The sequence below is a fragment of the Corvus cornix genome, chromosome 3, assembly GCF_000738735.6.
Source record: "Corvus cornix cornix isolate S_Up_H32 chromosome 3, ASM73873v5, whole genome shotgun sequence".
NCBI lineage: Eukaryota > Metazoa > Chordata > Aves > Passeriformes > Corvidae > Corvus > Corvus cornix.
In genome coordinates this window covers 2,104,448-2,119,655 of record NC_047056.1, presented here as the reverse complement: position 1 = coordinate 2,119,655, position 15,208 = coordinate 2,104,448, and the positions used below count along the sequence as shown (strand labels likewise).

General features: G+C 42.7%; 1 protein-coding gene across 1 annotated transcript; it reads right to left on the bottom strand.

Moving 5' to 3' along the window:
* Positions 1–25: 25 nt before the first annotated feature.
* Positions 26–14,653, bottom strand: CFAP36 (cilia and flagella associated protein 36). The gene is made up of 10 exons (XM_010402999.3): positions 14,504–14,653; positions 10,886–10,950; positions 9,901–10,002; positions 9,383–9,497; positions 8,325–8,412; positions 7,639–7,690; positions 6,633–6,759; positions 6,195–6,364; positions 5,627–5,782; positions 26–4,940 (listed from the first exon to the last, which is right to left on the bottom strand). Exons 1-10 carry the CDS (start codon positions 14,616–14,618, stop codon positions 4,854–4,856), a joined length of 1,077 nt encoding a protein of 358 aa, XP_010401301.1. The 5' UTR covers positions 14,619–14,653; the 3' UTR covers positions 26–4,853.
* Between the last annotated feature and the right edge of the window lie 555 nt (positions 14,654–15,208).

Genomic DNA, 15,208 nt, shown 5'->3' with positions numbered 1-15,208 from the left:
GGGGAAAAAATCTGCCAGGTACAGGTAACATGAAACATCCCATTTTTATTCCAGGTATTTTAATGTCTTCTGTGACTTGATATATTTGTGCATCCTTTTTAAGCCTGCTTGTAAAGTAAGCGAGTATTTGTTGTTTTCTGTGGCTTTTCTATGCAAGATCTTAAACTGCCCCTGCTTAGAGCACCAGTTGTTGTTTTCATGATTAAATGTCAGGCTTTTGAAAAATCACTTTAATGGTGGGACTCAGGTGGTTGGTGTTCTGGGGCAGTTTGTGTGATTGTGTTTATTAAAAAGGGACTGCTGGAGCTCAATGTTTTAATTGTCCTTCTCTCAGCTGGCCTCAGGAAGTGGCTTGTTGGAGTGCAGTGGAAAAGCAAATGTGCTGAAGGCAAAAGGAGCTGGAGGTGTCAGGGAGAGACAAAGAGGTGGCAGCGCTGTGTGAGCCCCCAACTGTCAGAGCAGATCTCAGTGACTCTCATGTTTTAGGGCTATTTTCATCTTTGTTGTTTTATTATGAAGCAGTTTAGATTTTACACTTGCAAAGCTGGGAGCAGCAAGGCAGTGGAGCTGCACCTGTGTGTCCTTAAAAGAAGCAGCACTTTCCCGTGGGAATCATCACAACCTTCCCAGACTGTGACACGGCCCAGTGTAAAGCTGCGAAGTAAAGAACCAGAGAGCTCTGATTTCCAGCAGCTCCCTAGGGACAAACTGGGCAACTGAGATGTGTTGGTAATCTTTGCATGCACTACGGTTTAACATCTGCTCAGGCAGTTCTGAAGTCCTGTTGCTGGAAGGAACCAATCCTAATAACCAGTCAGGAAGGAATAATACCATTTTCTAGGAAGGTCCATAGCAGCCAGCACACAAACTCTGCCACAGAATGTAGCTGTTTCCTCCTTTCACAGAGTCTTCTGACCCAAATACACCTGTAATTACTTTTTCCTATGCAAAAGGTTTTCAAGGAATTCTGTGCCTTTTCCCTCCTGTTACCTCAGAACAGAGATGAAGTTTTCAAAACGTTGGCAAAGCTGGGAATTCTTCCAGCCCTTGAAATTGTAATGGTGAGTGAAACTTAAAGCTGATTTTAACCCAAGCAGAAGAGCCACAGCCATTGAAGCAGTTTTGGCTCTGCTGAGCCCTCTGTGTCAGTTTTGCTGTGCTGGGAGTGGGAGTTGATTGGAGCATTCCCAATGCAGAGGCTGCCCCTGGCTCTGCAGTGCTCTGGGCATTTTTACTCCCTCTGTGTGAGCCTGTGGGCAGCACAGTCCTTGGGACAAGGGGTGTAAAAACTGGCAGCTGGATTGTTGTTGTGGTTGTTGCTGGCCCAGGGCCAGAGAAGTATTTTTAGATAATCTTGAACTGTTGGCTGGTTCCTCCCAAAAGATCCCGTAATCCTGTCATTAGCAGATTAATCTGTCCTAATCAGCAGTGGGAAAATGGAATGTCTTTCACTCCTGTGGTTGAAGCAGCTGTTGCTGCCCGACCATTGCACTCCCTGTTTGAGTGCTGTTGTTCCTCAGAAACATGAAATTCCAGGGAATTTCTGTGCTGCAGTAATAACCTGTGGACTGACCAAGGGACACAGACTGCAAGGAAAACATTAAGGTCCTGTAGATGTTCAGTGATTAGATCAACCTTAATCCTATTATTCTGTTCCAGGACTAGCCCAGTCCAAACGTGTCCTGTTGTGTTACTCTGTCAGGCTGAGAAGTTGTTCTTTTCTCAGAGAAAATCACATCCATAAGGAAGTTACTCATTCCTGTTGCATGCAAATGAGCACAGAAAGTTGTGTACAAGGTCATGTGTCCACTTGGTCGTTTGGTACAAAATGAGTAAATTGTGGATAACAGGTACAGAAGATCAGTGTCTCAGATATTCTGGCAAGTAGCACGAGGTGAATGTTTCCTGCCTGAATTAGGGCTGTTAAATCCACAGAAAGTCTTGTGTCCTTTCCAAAGGAGGGAAAGAGTGGGGAAAAGATGTTGCTCTTCTGTTGTTTTTCTGTAACCTTATTACTGTGGTTCTCATAGAAACTTTGTAATTAAATGTTCCCCAAACTTTTAACTCCATTTCTTTGCAGCTTTACTTGATAATAAACACCAAACTTGACTTATTCTGAAAAAGGAATCTCTTATTTATTAGGGAATGGATCATCTGCAGGTTAGATCTGCTGCCAGCCACAGCTATATTGTCAAATCTAGACAACCTTTGTCTGTTCATGGTCCAAGAATTTGTGATGTAAAAGGTCCAGCAGAGTGATCGTGGGAGTAAAAGTGGTTTGAAGTTTGTTGAATGTACCAGTCTTAGGGCAGCCAGGAAACAAACCAGCCAAATAAAATTTCTCTTTTCTATTTCATTTTAACGTTTGTTTTTTAAAAAATATATAAACATAGGGAATTCATACTCTTGTAGCTAATTGGTTTGTGTTTTGAGTAGTTTTGGGGTTTTTTTGCAGGATGCTTCTCATCACTGAGCTGATGCTGCTATCCTGACCCTGAATTTGGAGGACCTGATCAGTTAATGGATGTACTGTGCTCAATCCAGGGAATCTGCTGGCCACAGCTGATGTAAGAAAATACAAAGTCTACATTCTTGGTAGGCTGTTTCTTCTGTTACTTCTCCTGTTATTTACGACACATATGTGTGTGCCAGTGTTGAATGAAGTGATTTTTCCTCTTAGGAGTCACAAATATTTACATTCCTGGATTTCTTTTACATTTCCTGTGTTCCTGTTCTCACGGTACCACTTCTGGCCAGTGCTTCAGAAAACACATGTGAAAAAGGTAAGGATGATTTTTATTTCTTTTCCCCCTTTCAGGCCTGTGGTGTTGGGCAGTGACTTGGCAGTGCTGGTCCTGGGGATCAGCCTGTGATGCCTGCTGGGAATGTGCCTGTGGAAAAGTGCTATTGAGGAGTCCTGGGGCTGAGAAGAGGCTAAGCAGAGTACTGGTCTTGATGAATTCAAAACACACCTTTCTGGCCTTGTGTGAGTATGGAGCTGTTGTGATTTCCTTCTTCCAGGCTTGGTGTGCCCTGTGTGGAAGGTGTTCCAGTGTACACTTGAACTTGGAATTCGTGTTAATGAGTGTGAATGAGATTTTAATGCTCTGGGTTTGGGGGTGCATCTTCCTCTGGGTAACAGCAGGTGTTTCAGTTCTTTCCATGAGAAGCAGATTGGAGCCCTTGCTCCAGTTCTTGAGTTTATTCTTCATACACATGGCTCTTCACTTTATGAGGATAATTGGCCTGAAAGATGAATTTTATTACCATTACACCATCCCAAAGAGGGAAACCTCTTTGAACCAGTTATCAGTGTTCTGTTGGATAACGGCACCTGGTACAACCTGCTCAACTCAGCTGTGTGAATTCATCAGTGGTGAGTTGAGCTCCAGCTCTGACACATCCGCGGCATCTCAGGTCCAAAGGCAAAATGCAGCTCTCCAAGATTGCAACATCCTGGTTAAAGAAGTCACAAACAGCACTGGGACACTGCTGAGTCCATTGTCTGTTTCTGTAGGAAGCCTTATAAATATTTCTCGATCTCATCTCTTTTATTAAGGATAAATCTGATTGCTTCACATTTGTTCTTTACAACAGTGTTTTGCCTCTGAATGAGGAATCAGTTACTTTCCAAAGTGAACTCAAAAGCTTTCTGAACTTCTGCCTGTGCCCATTTGAGGCTGAAATGCTGCTTTGTTCTTCTGCAGGAAGATATTAAGTCCCTTATTGCACACATAGTTGAAAACTTCTATAATGCACTTGAATCTATTGAATATGTTCAGACGTTCAAGGGACTGAAGACAAAATACGAGCAAGAAAAGGACCAACAAAGCCAGAAGCTGAACAGGTAGGCCCCGGTTTCTGTGCTCCGAGCCTGCCCGTGGCTGCCACTCTGCAGGGCTGCTCCTTGCTTTTCTCTTTCCCAGAGGACAGCAGTATTCTAGTTCCCCCTGCACTTGTTTTACACTGTAAAGATGTTTTAATCTATTAATGCTGAGCTGTAAAACTCAGGAATTAAATGACTCTGTAAGTGTAGTAACATGTATTGTTTATAATAGTTGTTTTAATAAAAATTCCATGAAACTTGAAGGGGTGGGTTTGTCTATTTTGTTGTGAGTTGCTGTGGCATGCCATGGGCAAAGGGTGACCACTCCTGGCTTCTTTTTGAGTCTGTGAAAGCCAAACGAGTAAAGGACTTTAAAAGATTTCTGCTACTCTGGCAGTGAATTGCTGGCAACAGCCTCAGCTTTCAAACTCAAGCAACTCCTTTTACTTAAAAGTTGCATTTATTGCAAACTGGGACCTGGGAAACTGTCCCAAAAGCCTGTAAAATGCTGTAACCTGGAGTTAATTTGTGGATGTCTTGGCTCCCGAGGTCCATTGGCTTTCTCAAAAATGAGGTGGTCAAGGGTGCACTTCCTTGTGAAGTCAGACTTTATTACACTGCGCTGCTGGAAAAGCCATTTGTTTATAAGGGGCTAAGGAAAGGAACCAAGTTCTGCACTGTTAAAATGGGGAAGTTAAAACGTTGAGCCCAGAGCTGTTGCCACAGGAATTCCTTTCCCAGCTCTCCATCTCTGCCTCTGCTCTGCGGGCTCAGGGCTGGAGCAGGGCTGTGCTCTGCAGGGATGGCACGGCCTCGCTGCGGGACAAAGTCGGGGAGTTTCCAGCACTCTGGAAAAGGAGTGTTCATGGTGTGTTTCAGTGTCATTTGAATAGGGAGTGACCAGGTACTGAGCTGCTTGTCTGAAAGTTCTATAAATCCCACTGTAAGATTGGAAATCCCTTCACTTACTGACACTTTATTCTAAAACATCCTTCTGTTCTTGGGGTCAGCAATGAGCCTCTTAAAACTACCGCTTATTAATTACTTCTTCTTTTAGCTTTTCTGCAAGCATCTTCCTCTTCTGGAGCAGCCTTTGCTTCTCTTCTGACATTTCCTAAAAACAGAGTGAAAACAACACTGCAATGAGCAGCTTCCCTGGCAGGTACCAGCCTCCACCACAGACCCTGCCCTCTCCCAATGCCCTGATCCTTGTTTTGGGAGCCCCAGCCTCAGTTTCAGCTCCTACTGAGCAATTGTCCTGAAGGCTCCCCAGTCACCAGAATTTGGGGCACCTTCTGAGCATAATACTCAGCAACTCTGAAAAATATGTGAGGCAATAGAAAGTCTTTGGGATTAAGTACATGCCCTTAAGTACTTGCTTTGTAAAGGAGAGTAATGATTTTTGGATTTGAAATAGAACAATCACTATATTGTTTCGTAATGTAAGAGGGTTTCAAGGTCTTCTAGTATTTTCCTTTTTTGAGAGAGTTTTCAAGCATTTGCAGAAGTAAAAGAAAATCCCTGAGATTTAAGGAGCCCAAACAGTAGGTCACAGACTAAGAGCAAACTGGCATTTTATCCATTCATAAACTGAAGTTAGTCATGAGCATTTGATGATGCTGAAGCAAACCAATGCCAACCCCATCACTGAAACTTCCAGTGCAAAAAAAAACTTTCTGCAAAAGCAGTAACTTGGAAATACTTCCCTCCCCTTGTTGTTTTTAACCCATTCCCACTATTCAGCAGCAGCATGGACACCTGCACTGAAACCACCCAAGGGTTTATATGAAAGTCCTTCACCTCTTTGGGAGGTGATTCCTCCTCTTTCTGGTCAGTGTTTGGTGGTGGTGGTAGATTATTTTTTGACTCTTTCTTCGTAGCCAGCAGCAGGTCTCGTTTTTTCTTTAGGTAATCCTCACGTTGTTTCAGCTGCTGCTTTTCAGTTTCTGATAAATTCTGGAGAAAAAAATTAAAATTTCAATTTTTTTTTTTGTATCAATGTCCTGTGTGAGAAAAGCACATTTACATCCTATCTGCCTCCAAAATTACCAGGTGAAAACAAATCCGAGTTGAGGCTTCAAGTCAGAGCTGTCTCCTAAGAAACTACCAAAGGACTGAATGCTGAATTCTACTCTGAAACCAGAAATCATGAGCTGAACTTTTGCTAATTAAACTCTGAATAACATGAAAGAGTGTTTACATGTTGGTTTAAAAAAAACCCCCAAAATAACCCAAACCCACCTGATTACAATAACAGAAAATCTGTATTTCAATATAATACTATTTTATATATATATTCTACATGTAATCTCTCTTTTTGCATTCTAGTTCTATATTTGGCTTTTTTTCTTATTTGTTTTTAACTTACAGGTCCTTTCACCCCAGCTTTTTGCACTGTGTTCTCTGAACCTTTCCCAGCAGACCTTTTCTTAGTGTCTTCTTTCCCCTTGGTACAAGAGGGCTGAGGTAAGTTATCAGTTCCTTTTTGTACTGGGCAAACTGGTTTTGGGTCTTCTTTTGTAGATTTATGAGATCCCTCTAATTTGACACAGAAAACAATTAGAATAGAAAGAAAGAATAGAAATCCATCAGATAAAAATAGTAAAACAGAAGTTGAAATATCATGGAATAGTAAAACATCCCATGTTGGAAGGCATTCCTGCAGGGCACCTTGTGCAAACACACTTTACTCACAGCTTTATCCAGTCAAGTTCTTAAAATCTTGATACCAGTGGATTCCTGGATAATTTAACACCAGCATCACGTTGCCCACTCAGCATTGCTCTCCCCCCCGCCCCAAAATTACCTAATGGGCATTTTGGAGTTTCTTCAGAATCCTCAGCTCCCTCAGTGGATTCCTTAACTTTTACAGCTTCTCTCGGATCTCCTGGAAAACTGTGGGTAACATCTGGAGCTTTGAGTTTAGCATGTGCCTTGAATTAGAAAACAAATAAACCCAAGTGTTACACTTCCTGGCACTGTACCTCAGGCACTGAACTGTCCACACAAAGGAATCTCCCAAAAGAACTTCCAGTTAAAATTGTGTTGTTTACACTACAGACAATGCAGCCGATCTCTCAGAATTTCTGCCCAGGAAAGGTCTATGCTGTTCATGAGTTACATAATTCATGTTAGAAGCCCCCAGCATTCATTAAAATATGAAATTGTTTTGTGTTAAAACACTCTTTTAACAAAAAACATATCACTGAGCACTAACTATCGTCTTCTCTGGCCAGGGGAACTCGACTGGGGCCTCTGCAGTCTGGCTTGTTTATCAAGAATATTGATACTCTTGGTGGTCTGTAGAGATTTGGATAACCTGCCTGTTTTCCCAGTCAAGAGGAGGTTTATTGCCATGATTCCTCAATTTGGCCAGTCCCCATTTACATTCAGTTTCCTTTCTCTGTGGTTTACTCTGACGGACACCAAGGGATGCTCTCTGGGAGAGGATTTCTGGGTCCTGGTGATTAGTTCTGTATTGTGAACGCTTAATGAATAGCGACACTATCTATAGAGTGATCCTGAAGGTAATTCCTGCAGGATTATGAGTGCTGTCATCTCCAAGCAGCTTACACTTGGAAGTGTCTTTGATCCTGACAATATTAGTAATTCAGCTGCCCTCTGGATCTGAAAGGTTGACACCCGTTACCAGGATTTCAGGATTCAGGTGCTGAGCAGGGAATATGCTTCTTGTGGGATATGTGCATTGATGGAACACACGGCCTGGAAGGGATTCAGGCACAGCCAGGACAGGAGTATCAGGGGATTTCTTAATCATCCCCATAACTCCCATGCAAAGGTAAGATACTCACTTCTTCAGTCCTCTTTCTCTCTTGCTCTATTTCATATTCTTCCTTAGATTTTCTGCAACAAGAAACATGAGTAAATACTCAAAACTCCTTTAGTGTTAGTGATTTTCAGGGAAATTTAACACTGCTTAAATATTTGAGGACTATCAAAGCAATTACAAGGTAATGTGAATTTGTCAGTATCCAAAATATTTCCACAACTTAAGTCTTAATAGAAACAAATAATTGGGATAAACACACAAGAGGCCACTGTCCTCAACTGTCTTTGTGCAAAAGTAATTGTGTAAGAATTTCCATGGCTTATCTATCCCTTTATTTCATTTGCTAATTTAAAGACAGGAAGGGAGGTATTTCCAGAATACAGAGGGAAAATAGCACTATCTAACATAACCTGGATGGATTCATCTGCTATTCTTTATGTGTCTGTGAACTGGAGTGGGGGAAAATCTGCAGAAGTTGTATTGATCTCATGCATCTCAGATCACAGCAACAGTTCTCACGCACTATTTCAATATTCCTGAGCACACCCACTGTGCAGCACCACCCATTTTCCCTCAGGTGGGATGTTGACAAGAATATTCCTGTCATCTGTAAGATGAAGGCAGTTTCCTGGAAAAGGCTGGAAGAATTAGTTCCTACAGACCTTTATTTTAAAATAATGTACAAAGTGGGACTGATGGATTTCTTACCTTAGAACCTCCCTGAGTATTTTCATTTCTTCCTGTTCAATTTCACTGAATACATCAGAACCCTCTGTCAAACACTCAGGCAACACGCCTGGAAAAAACCAGCAAGATTTATGCATTATTCTAAAGAAAATGATTTTGAGCTCCAATGGGCAGAGAAGAAAATTAAAAAAACCCCAAACCCAAACACAAGAAAATCACATTCACAAAACCAAAGCTATGTAATTCTTCCTCTGAAACTGTTTCTACAAAGGTCCTAGATCCTAGAGGAAAAAATCCTAAATCCTGGTAGGAAAAAGGCAAAGATTTCTGGCAATTAAAGTTTTGACATCTAAGGTTAAGGCCAAACTCTGCATTGACCATGACGTGGCATCTCCTGCAGGCTGCAATTCAGTCATGGCCACCTGAACCATGCCAAATTTAGTTGTTATATGAAAGGTGAAATTTAAACATTATTCTCTGAAAAACACACATACAGTAATAAGGTAAAACAAAATAGTGAAACTAAAGACATGGAAGAAAGGAGTGGGATTAAAATCCTTTCAGAAGCATCACCAGAGCAGCAAAGTTGGGTATGGATTATTTTCTCCTTATCTTCTTTCTCATGCATGTATTAGCATCATGAAGGCCTTAACTTGTGCTTTCTTATATGGATTTTTCAGTGTGAATTGCAGAGTAAGCACAGCAGACACTAGAACATCCTTGCCATGCAAGGAGCAGAATTCCAATTGATATTGCCACATTTGAGGAACTGCTCTAACTGCTTTAACTCAGAATTGTCACCAAAATTCTGCAGCAGAAAACTCAGTCAAGTTTCACAGAGAAATTTAGACAAACAGACCTGAAAAATCTGTTAACTTTAAAATACAGAGAGCTGTCACTGAGAGTGCAAGCCAAGGACTAAGTAATGAAATCCCTGTCCCAGTAACATCAACTGGATGTTTTCCAGTAACTTGAACTGGAACAGAACCAGCATTCCACACTCATTTATGAATGGCTTAAAGAGTCATCGAAAGAACACTAAAAACCTGCAGTGAACCCCCACATTCACCACTTCTCACCATTTCTTTCTTTGATGATTCGAATTGCTTGCAGTTGCATTTCAATATTTTTCTGTACCATCATTTTTTTAAACAGTCTAAAATCTTCTGCTGCCAACACTGTTTGCAGAATGGCCTGTGGGAGGAAAGGTATGCACAAAATTAAACCCCCACAGAAATCCTAACCAGCTCAGTCTGTTTGAAATTAGCTTGATTTTTCAATTCTGAGCAGCATGTTTTTAATAATTACATTTCATTCTCCTATCTGTCTATTTTTCCAGATATACAAGAAGAGCTCACGGTCAGGAAAATAACTTGGTGGGTTATGTTTTTAGATCAACATGCCTACAATAACATTATGACAATATTATAATATTATGACAAAACTGGGTTTCCCAGTGTAAGTTTACAGCTGCGGCTGAATTGAAAATTACAGTTTCACCATGAAAGCTTTCCCAAGTTTCATCTCCTGCCAGCTGTGTAAGTGAAAGCATAAAGATAAGAATTAAATCCAGACATTCCTTAATGAAGGCAAATACCTGTGAGGTGTGAGTCTTTGCAAGAGGAGAAGAAAAAGCTTCTTGAAATTTCTCCTCATTAATTCCAACTTCTTTAAGGTAGTCCTCTAGTAATCTCTCCACCTGTAAAACAATACAAGCCTTACCTTCTAAGGTTTTTCCCTGAGAATCATAGGAATTTTTGTCATGGTTGTCTGTTCTTTTCTGTTGCGGTTTTTAAACTCAAAGGAAAATCATTACAATAGCATAACTGATTTTTCTGAACTCAGGCTTCATTTGCTTTCATGAACTGTTCAAAATGAGCATTTTTATTGCTAAATTTGATTACTCCTTAATGTATCGTCTCCAGTTTCCAGGATTCTCACTCGTGTACCTTTCCCCCAGACTCCTGGCTAGTATTCCTCATGGGTTTTTGATCTAAGTAAAAGACTTTTTGCCAGTCTGTGTCTGAAAGGGGTCAGAGCAGAAATGAATGTTGGTTTGTATTTATTCAATCAAAGGTTTTTAATATCATGTATTTCCCAGCCTCATTACAGAAAGAGTGTGTTAGAAACCTGCATGTATTGTTTTATAGGTATTTAAGCTCCAAAAATCTCCTGTAGTTTTTCCTGATAATTGAAAAATAATTCAAAAGATTTCCCAGAGTCATTAGTGAACAAAATACCAGTTGTGAGTGTTCTCAGGCATCCTGCTGTTTGTCATTTTAACTTGACAGAAAATAACATTATCAAGCTTACAAATACAGTCTTGAAGGTAGTGGATATATTAATTTTAATGAAAAATATGTAAAACAGCCTAAGAGCTATGACTGTGTTACAGTTTCTTTTCGGTGTACCTGGTCTTTAGGCATAAAAATGCCTATGACAACTACAACTCACAGGATTTCTAAGTAACACTTGGAAAAATTCTAAATAACAAAGATAACCCAATCAGAAGTTCATCTAAATACTCAACATTTTAAATTGTTTTGCTTAGAAATTTACCATCAATAGTGAATAATGCTCACCAGAGCTTGGTACTCCTGATAAATTTCTGTGTAAGACAACTTGCTTTCTTCTTCATCATCAAAAACTGGGGAGGGGGGAAAGAAAAAACATTTTGCAGTCAGTGTACAAACCACCACAAATTAATTTATGCCCTAAATAGCAAGATTAACCTTTACAGGGTAATATATTTAATCACATGAAAACATAGGCCATGGTTATAAGAGTCCTGTGTTTTTCCAGACACTCAGGCTAAGTGTGTGCTTTTGGTAAGTGAAAGTAATAAAGCTGCATAATTTAATATTGGGAAAATCTTCACAATAGACTTGTAAGCAAGTTGAGGATTCAGCAGATACATTCACTACAAAGTAAGTTTTAATACAATAATTACCCCATGAACCTGTGTAAGGTTGTTCCAAGGTAGCAGATGACACATCAAGCAGGAAATTTCGCACTCTCCATGTATTTACATGGAAGATGTTATTTATTAATGACTTAAACCACTTCTTAAAAAATGTCATTCATGTAGTGAGAAGCCAAGGTGATGCAGGAAAATGAGTCCCTGTCTGCATAAAACCAGATAAACCCGAAGAGGAAATGTGGTGCAGTTAAATTATATTTTAATTATATCTCTCCTGATTTAGGAAGAATGGACATTCCTATACTATAGGCCATATTAATAATATTCATGTTAATTCATATTAAAATCCCTGACTGGAACTACTCAAGCAAATGATCTCGATGCTGCAGGATAGGTAGAAGAAGCAGAAAATCAGAGAAACTGAAAACTAAGGTTTGAAGGGGTTCATTTACATTTTTTTCATGCCAACAACGAAGAGAGGTAATGTAAAACCTGGCAATTAAAGCGGAGGCTTAGAAATAAGTCTGCCTCAATCCCCTTCAAGATTAGCCACTTGGACAAGTCACTTCCCAGGAACATCCTTTGAAGTCATTTGAAAAATGGGAATTCCGCTTCAATTGGTGGATGAGCGTGATTTATTCTTCATGTGTACGTGACATCTCTGATGGTGGTGCTGCTCATGGAACCAGTGTAAATACAAATTTAGAGTGACTTTTTGAAGGCATCCAATATCTTTCCCAGCTGTGACAGCCCCAAGGCCATGTCACTCCGAACCTGGACGCAGCGTGAGCTGAGGTGGCACTTCCTAGAGTAGGAGGTACTTGCATCACTTTCTAACACCTCACAGCAGTGCAATGATAGAAATCCAATGACACAGTTCAGGTCCCCCAAAAGCAGAGGAAAATCTGCTTTTTAATCATAATTTGGAAAACCAACATTGCTTGTGGGTTTTGCACAAGGCAAAATTTTTTACGAAGAAATTAAAAGGTTAACAAATACCTAGGATTAAATTCACCTGGTAGGAAAAGTATTATAACCATCAGTCCTATGGCAATCACCGTATTACCAAGCTCAGGAGGGTGAAGACACTTTACAGCCTCTGTTGTCTCCTCCTGGCTGGGGATCCCTCACAGCTCTTGCAGACCCCAACTTTCACCTTGGTTTCTCTGTTCCCTTTTTCCCACCCTTCCTGCCCTGGGGATCCCAAGCAGGGGTGACACAGGGATGTCACCCTTCAGTGACAGCTGGCCTGGCACTGCCAAGGGGATGTTCCTCTTCCTCCTCCCACGGCTGCAGAGCAGAGCAGGAAGCCGGCACACACCGTGCTCTGTCCCCGGGCTCGGGACACAGCGGGATGAGGTTCAGTGCCAAGGAAAGCAAGCTGCAGTCAGCATCTCCTCCCAGCTAAGTGGCTTTAAGAAGTACTTGGAACAGAGGCCTTGGATTTTCTTGAGTCAGGGCTCCTGAATCACACAGTCATTATTCCTTAAGGTTTTGGCACAGTCTTTGGTCGCCCAACAGGAATGAAGAGCTGAAGAACCACGGTATCAAGACAAGCCAGGGGACACAGATGTCATTATTTTCCTATTAAAACTGAAAATCTTGGCTAGCACCCCTCAAATGGGATGATACACACCCATCAATGTGTTAATTTCAGTTTGATGTAAAAGGAAATTAATCAAGCTATAAAAAATTAATCACGTTCTCAGAAAGAGGGAGAGAGAGAAAGCAAATGCTTACTAACAGATAGAAAACCATTGCAATAAGTTTACAAGTTGAAGTGCAAGGACTTGGCCTAAGTAACTACAGTTCTAAAGTCCTTACATACCAATTACCAAAATCCAAATTGTATTTTCAAGGAATCACAAATTATTGTCAGTTACTCAGACTGTTGCTAATTTGCTTGTCCAGCCCAAAGATTAAATGTTTGGGGAAATGCCGAAGACTCTGTCCTGACAAAGTGTATCAGTACAAACCCAGCAATGGAATCAGCACAGCAGGAAGTGACCATCATGAGAGCCTGCCTCACACTATGTGGAAATTTACAGCGGTTCCACAAATCTTCTTACTGCCAGTAAATTCCCCTCAACCTTCTGAGGAGAAGGGATCATTGCTCCTGAGAGGGATAAATCAATTCCCTCGATACCTAAACCTAGACCCTTTGCATCATAACCAGAATGTTTGGCCCACCCCAAGTTTAGGCAGACTTTCCAGGAGAAAACTTCCAGTCTAGGTTTCTCTAACTCTTCCTAGCTGTGAAGGCTCTAGGAGCTTTCCCTTCCTCTTTTCCTAGTTTTAAGAGGGAAAGGCGTACGGACTCACAACAATCGTGCCTCATGCAAAGTTTGGGGCAGTAGAAATGATTCAGGGAGAAACTGAGAAGCAATTTTTTTTCAAGAATCACGAACAAAAGCTGCCTTTTTTTTCCAAAGGGCTTAGGCACTGCTTTCAGACCTGCCCAAATTGTCATTACTGTGCTACCAGAAGGATCCAGGTGGTTTTTGGCAGCAGAAATTGTAAGCAGCAGAAATAATTTAGCCAAATCTCTACATCAGAAAGTCTATTTCCTCCTTCCCTCTTTGCAGACACAAACCTGCACAGGTCTCCCTCCCCTGGCTACAGGGCAATCCCAGCCCCCCTCACTGCCGGTACTTCTACTTTACCCAGGCTACTATATGTCCCAAATTATGCCTTGATTGCCTCAAGAATAGGAAGGAAGAAGTGGAAGTTTTAACTGGAGTTACTTCCGACCTAAACTCACACACAGGATCACCTACAAAACATCCCCGGTAACCACTGACAGTGCTGACCATCATTTTTTGCGAGGTCCTAAAACTTAGGGGTTTTCACCTCTTAATGGACACCATTCCTGATAATTGCAGGAATTTAACTTTGGGCCTTCTCCTCCTCTGTCCCACGGACCGGATGGCGCTTTCGGTTGCCCTGCCCGGTTTCCTAAGGAAAACTCCTGCCTCTGGGAGAGCTTTGCAGGCCGTGCCGGGGTCCGAGGCGCCGCAGGGTGCAGCGCTCGCTCGGTGTCAGCGGTAAGATCATGCCATAATCCCAGGACGAGCTAATGGATACAAATGGCACGTCCTGACGCACGGCTCGCGCAGGGAACACCGCGGCCCCGGGGAGCGCCCGGCGGGAGCGCGGCCGGAGGGGCCGAGTGCGTGCTCCTGCACAACCCCGGGGGCCGGAGGGACGCCCCGCACACGGGACAGGCGCCCGGCGGTGGGCTCGGGGGGCCCACCCTGCCCTGCCCAGCGTCCCTGCTCACCCTCGCAGTTGTGCTCCATGAACTCCAGGATGGGGATGGACCAGGCGGGCCCCCGCAGGAAGCCGGCGATGGTGTCCACCACCCACTCCACGTCGTCCTCCTCCTCGGCCGCCATGGCCGGCGCCGCGGCCGCTATGGCAACCGGCGTCACGGGGCGGGACCTGCGGGCCGGGATCCGCCCTCACGGCATTCCCGGGAATCGCGGCACGGTGGGAAGCAGGCCTGTGGAATGGGGCCAGGGGGTGTACCTGGCGCGGGAGGAGCGGGTGGGGAGCGGTGGGAGTTCGGCTGGCAGCAGCCCGCACGCAGCATCCCCGGCCGCCTGGCGCGCGGGTCCTCCACAGCACTGGAAAGAGAAGGAATTAGTAACTACGGTGCTTGGTAGTCACCAGCGCTGAGGGTAATGGAGCACGGGAACAGGAGGTTCAACCAGGCTGCGGCTTCCCCGTGCTTGGGGATAGCCGGAATATGAGGGACACGGCCCTGAGAAGCCGCGTTGCACTGGCCCTGTGCCCTCCGGAGATCCCCAATTGTTACAACGCCTCTCTCACTCAGTTTCACAGTACAGTCCAGGTTGGGCTTATATATTTAAATTTTATAAAAAATTATCCCAGACGATGGAAAATTCCTGTTATCCCTTATTTTATCACGTGCAGAATGCAGTGACATTGTGGAGCAAACAAGAACACACGTGTTCTTTGTTAG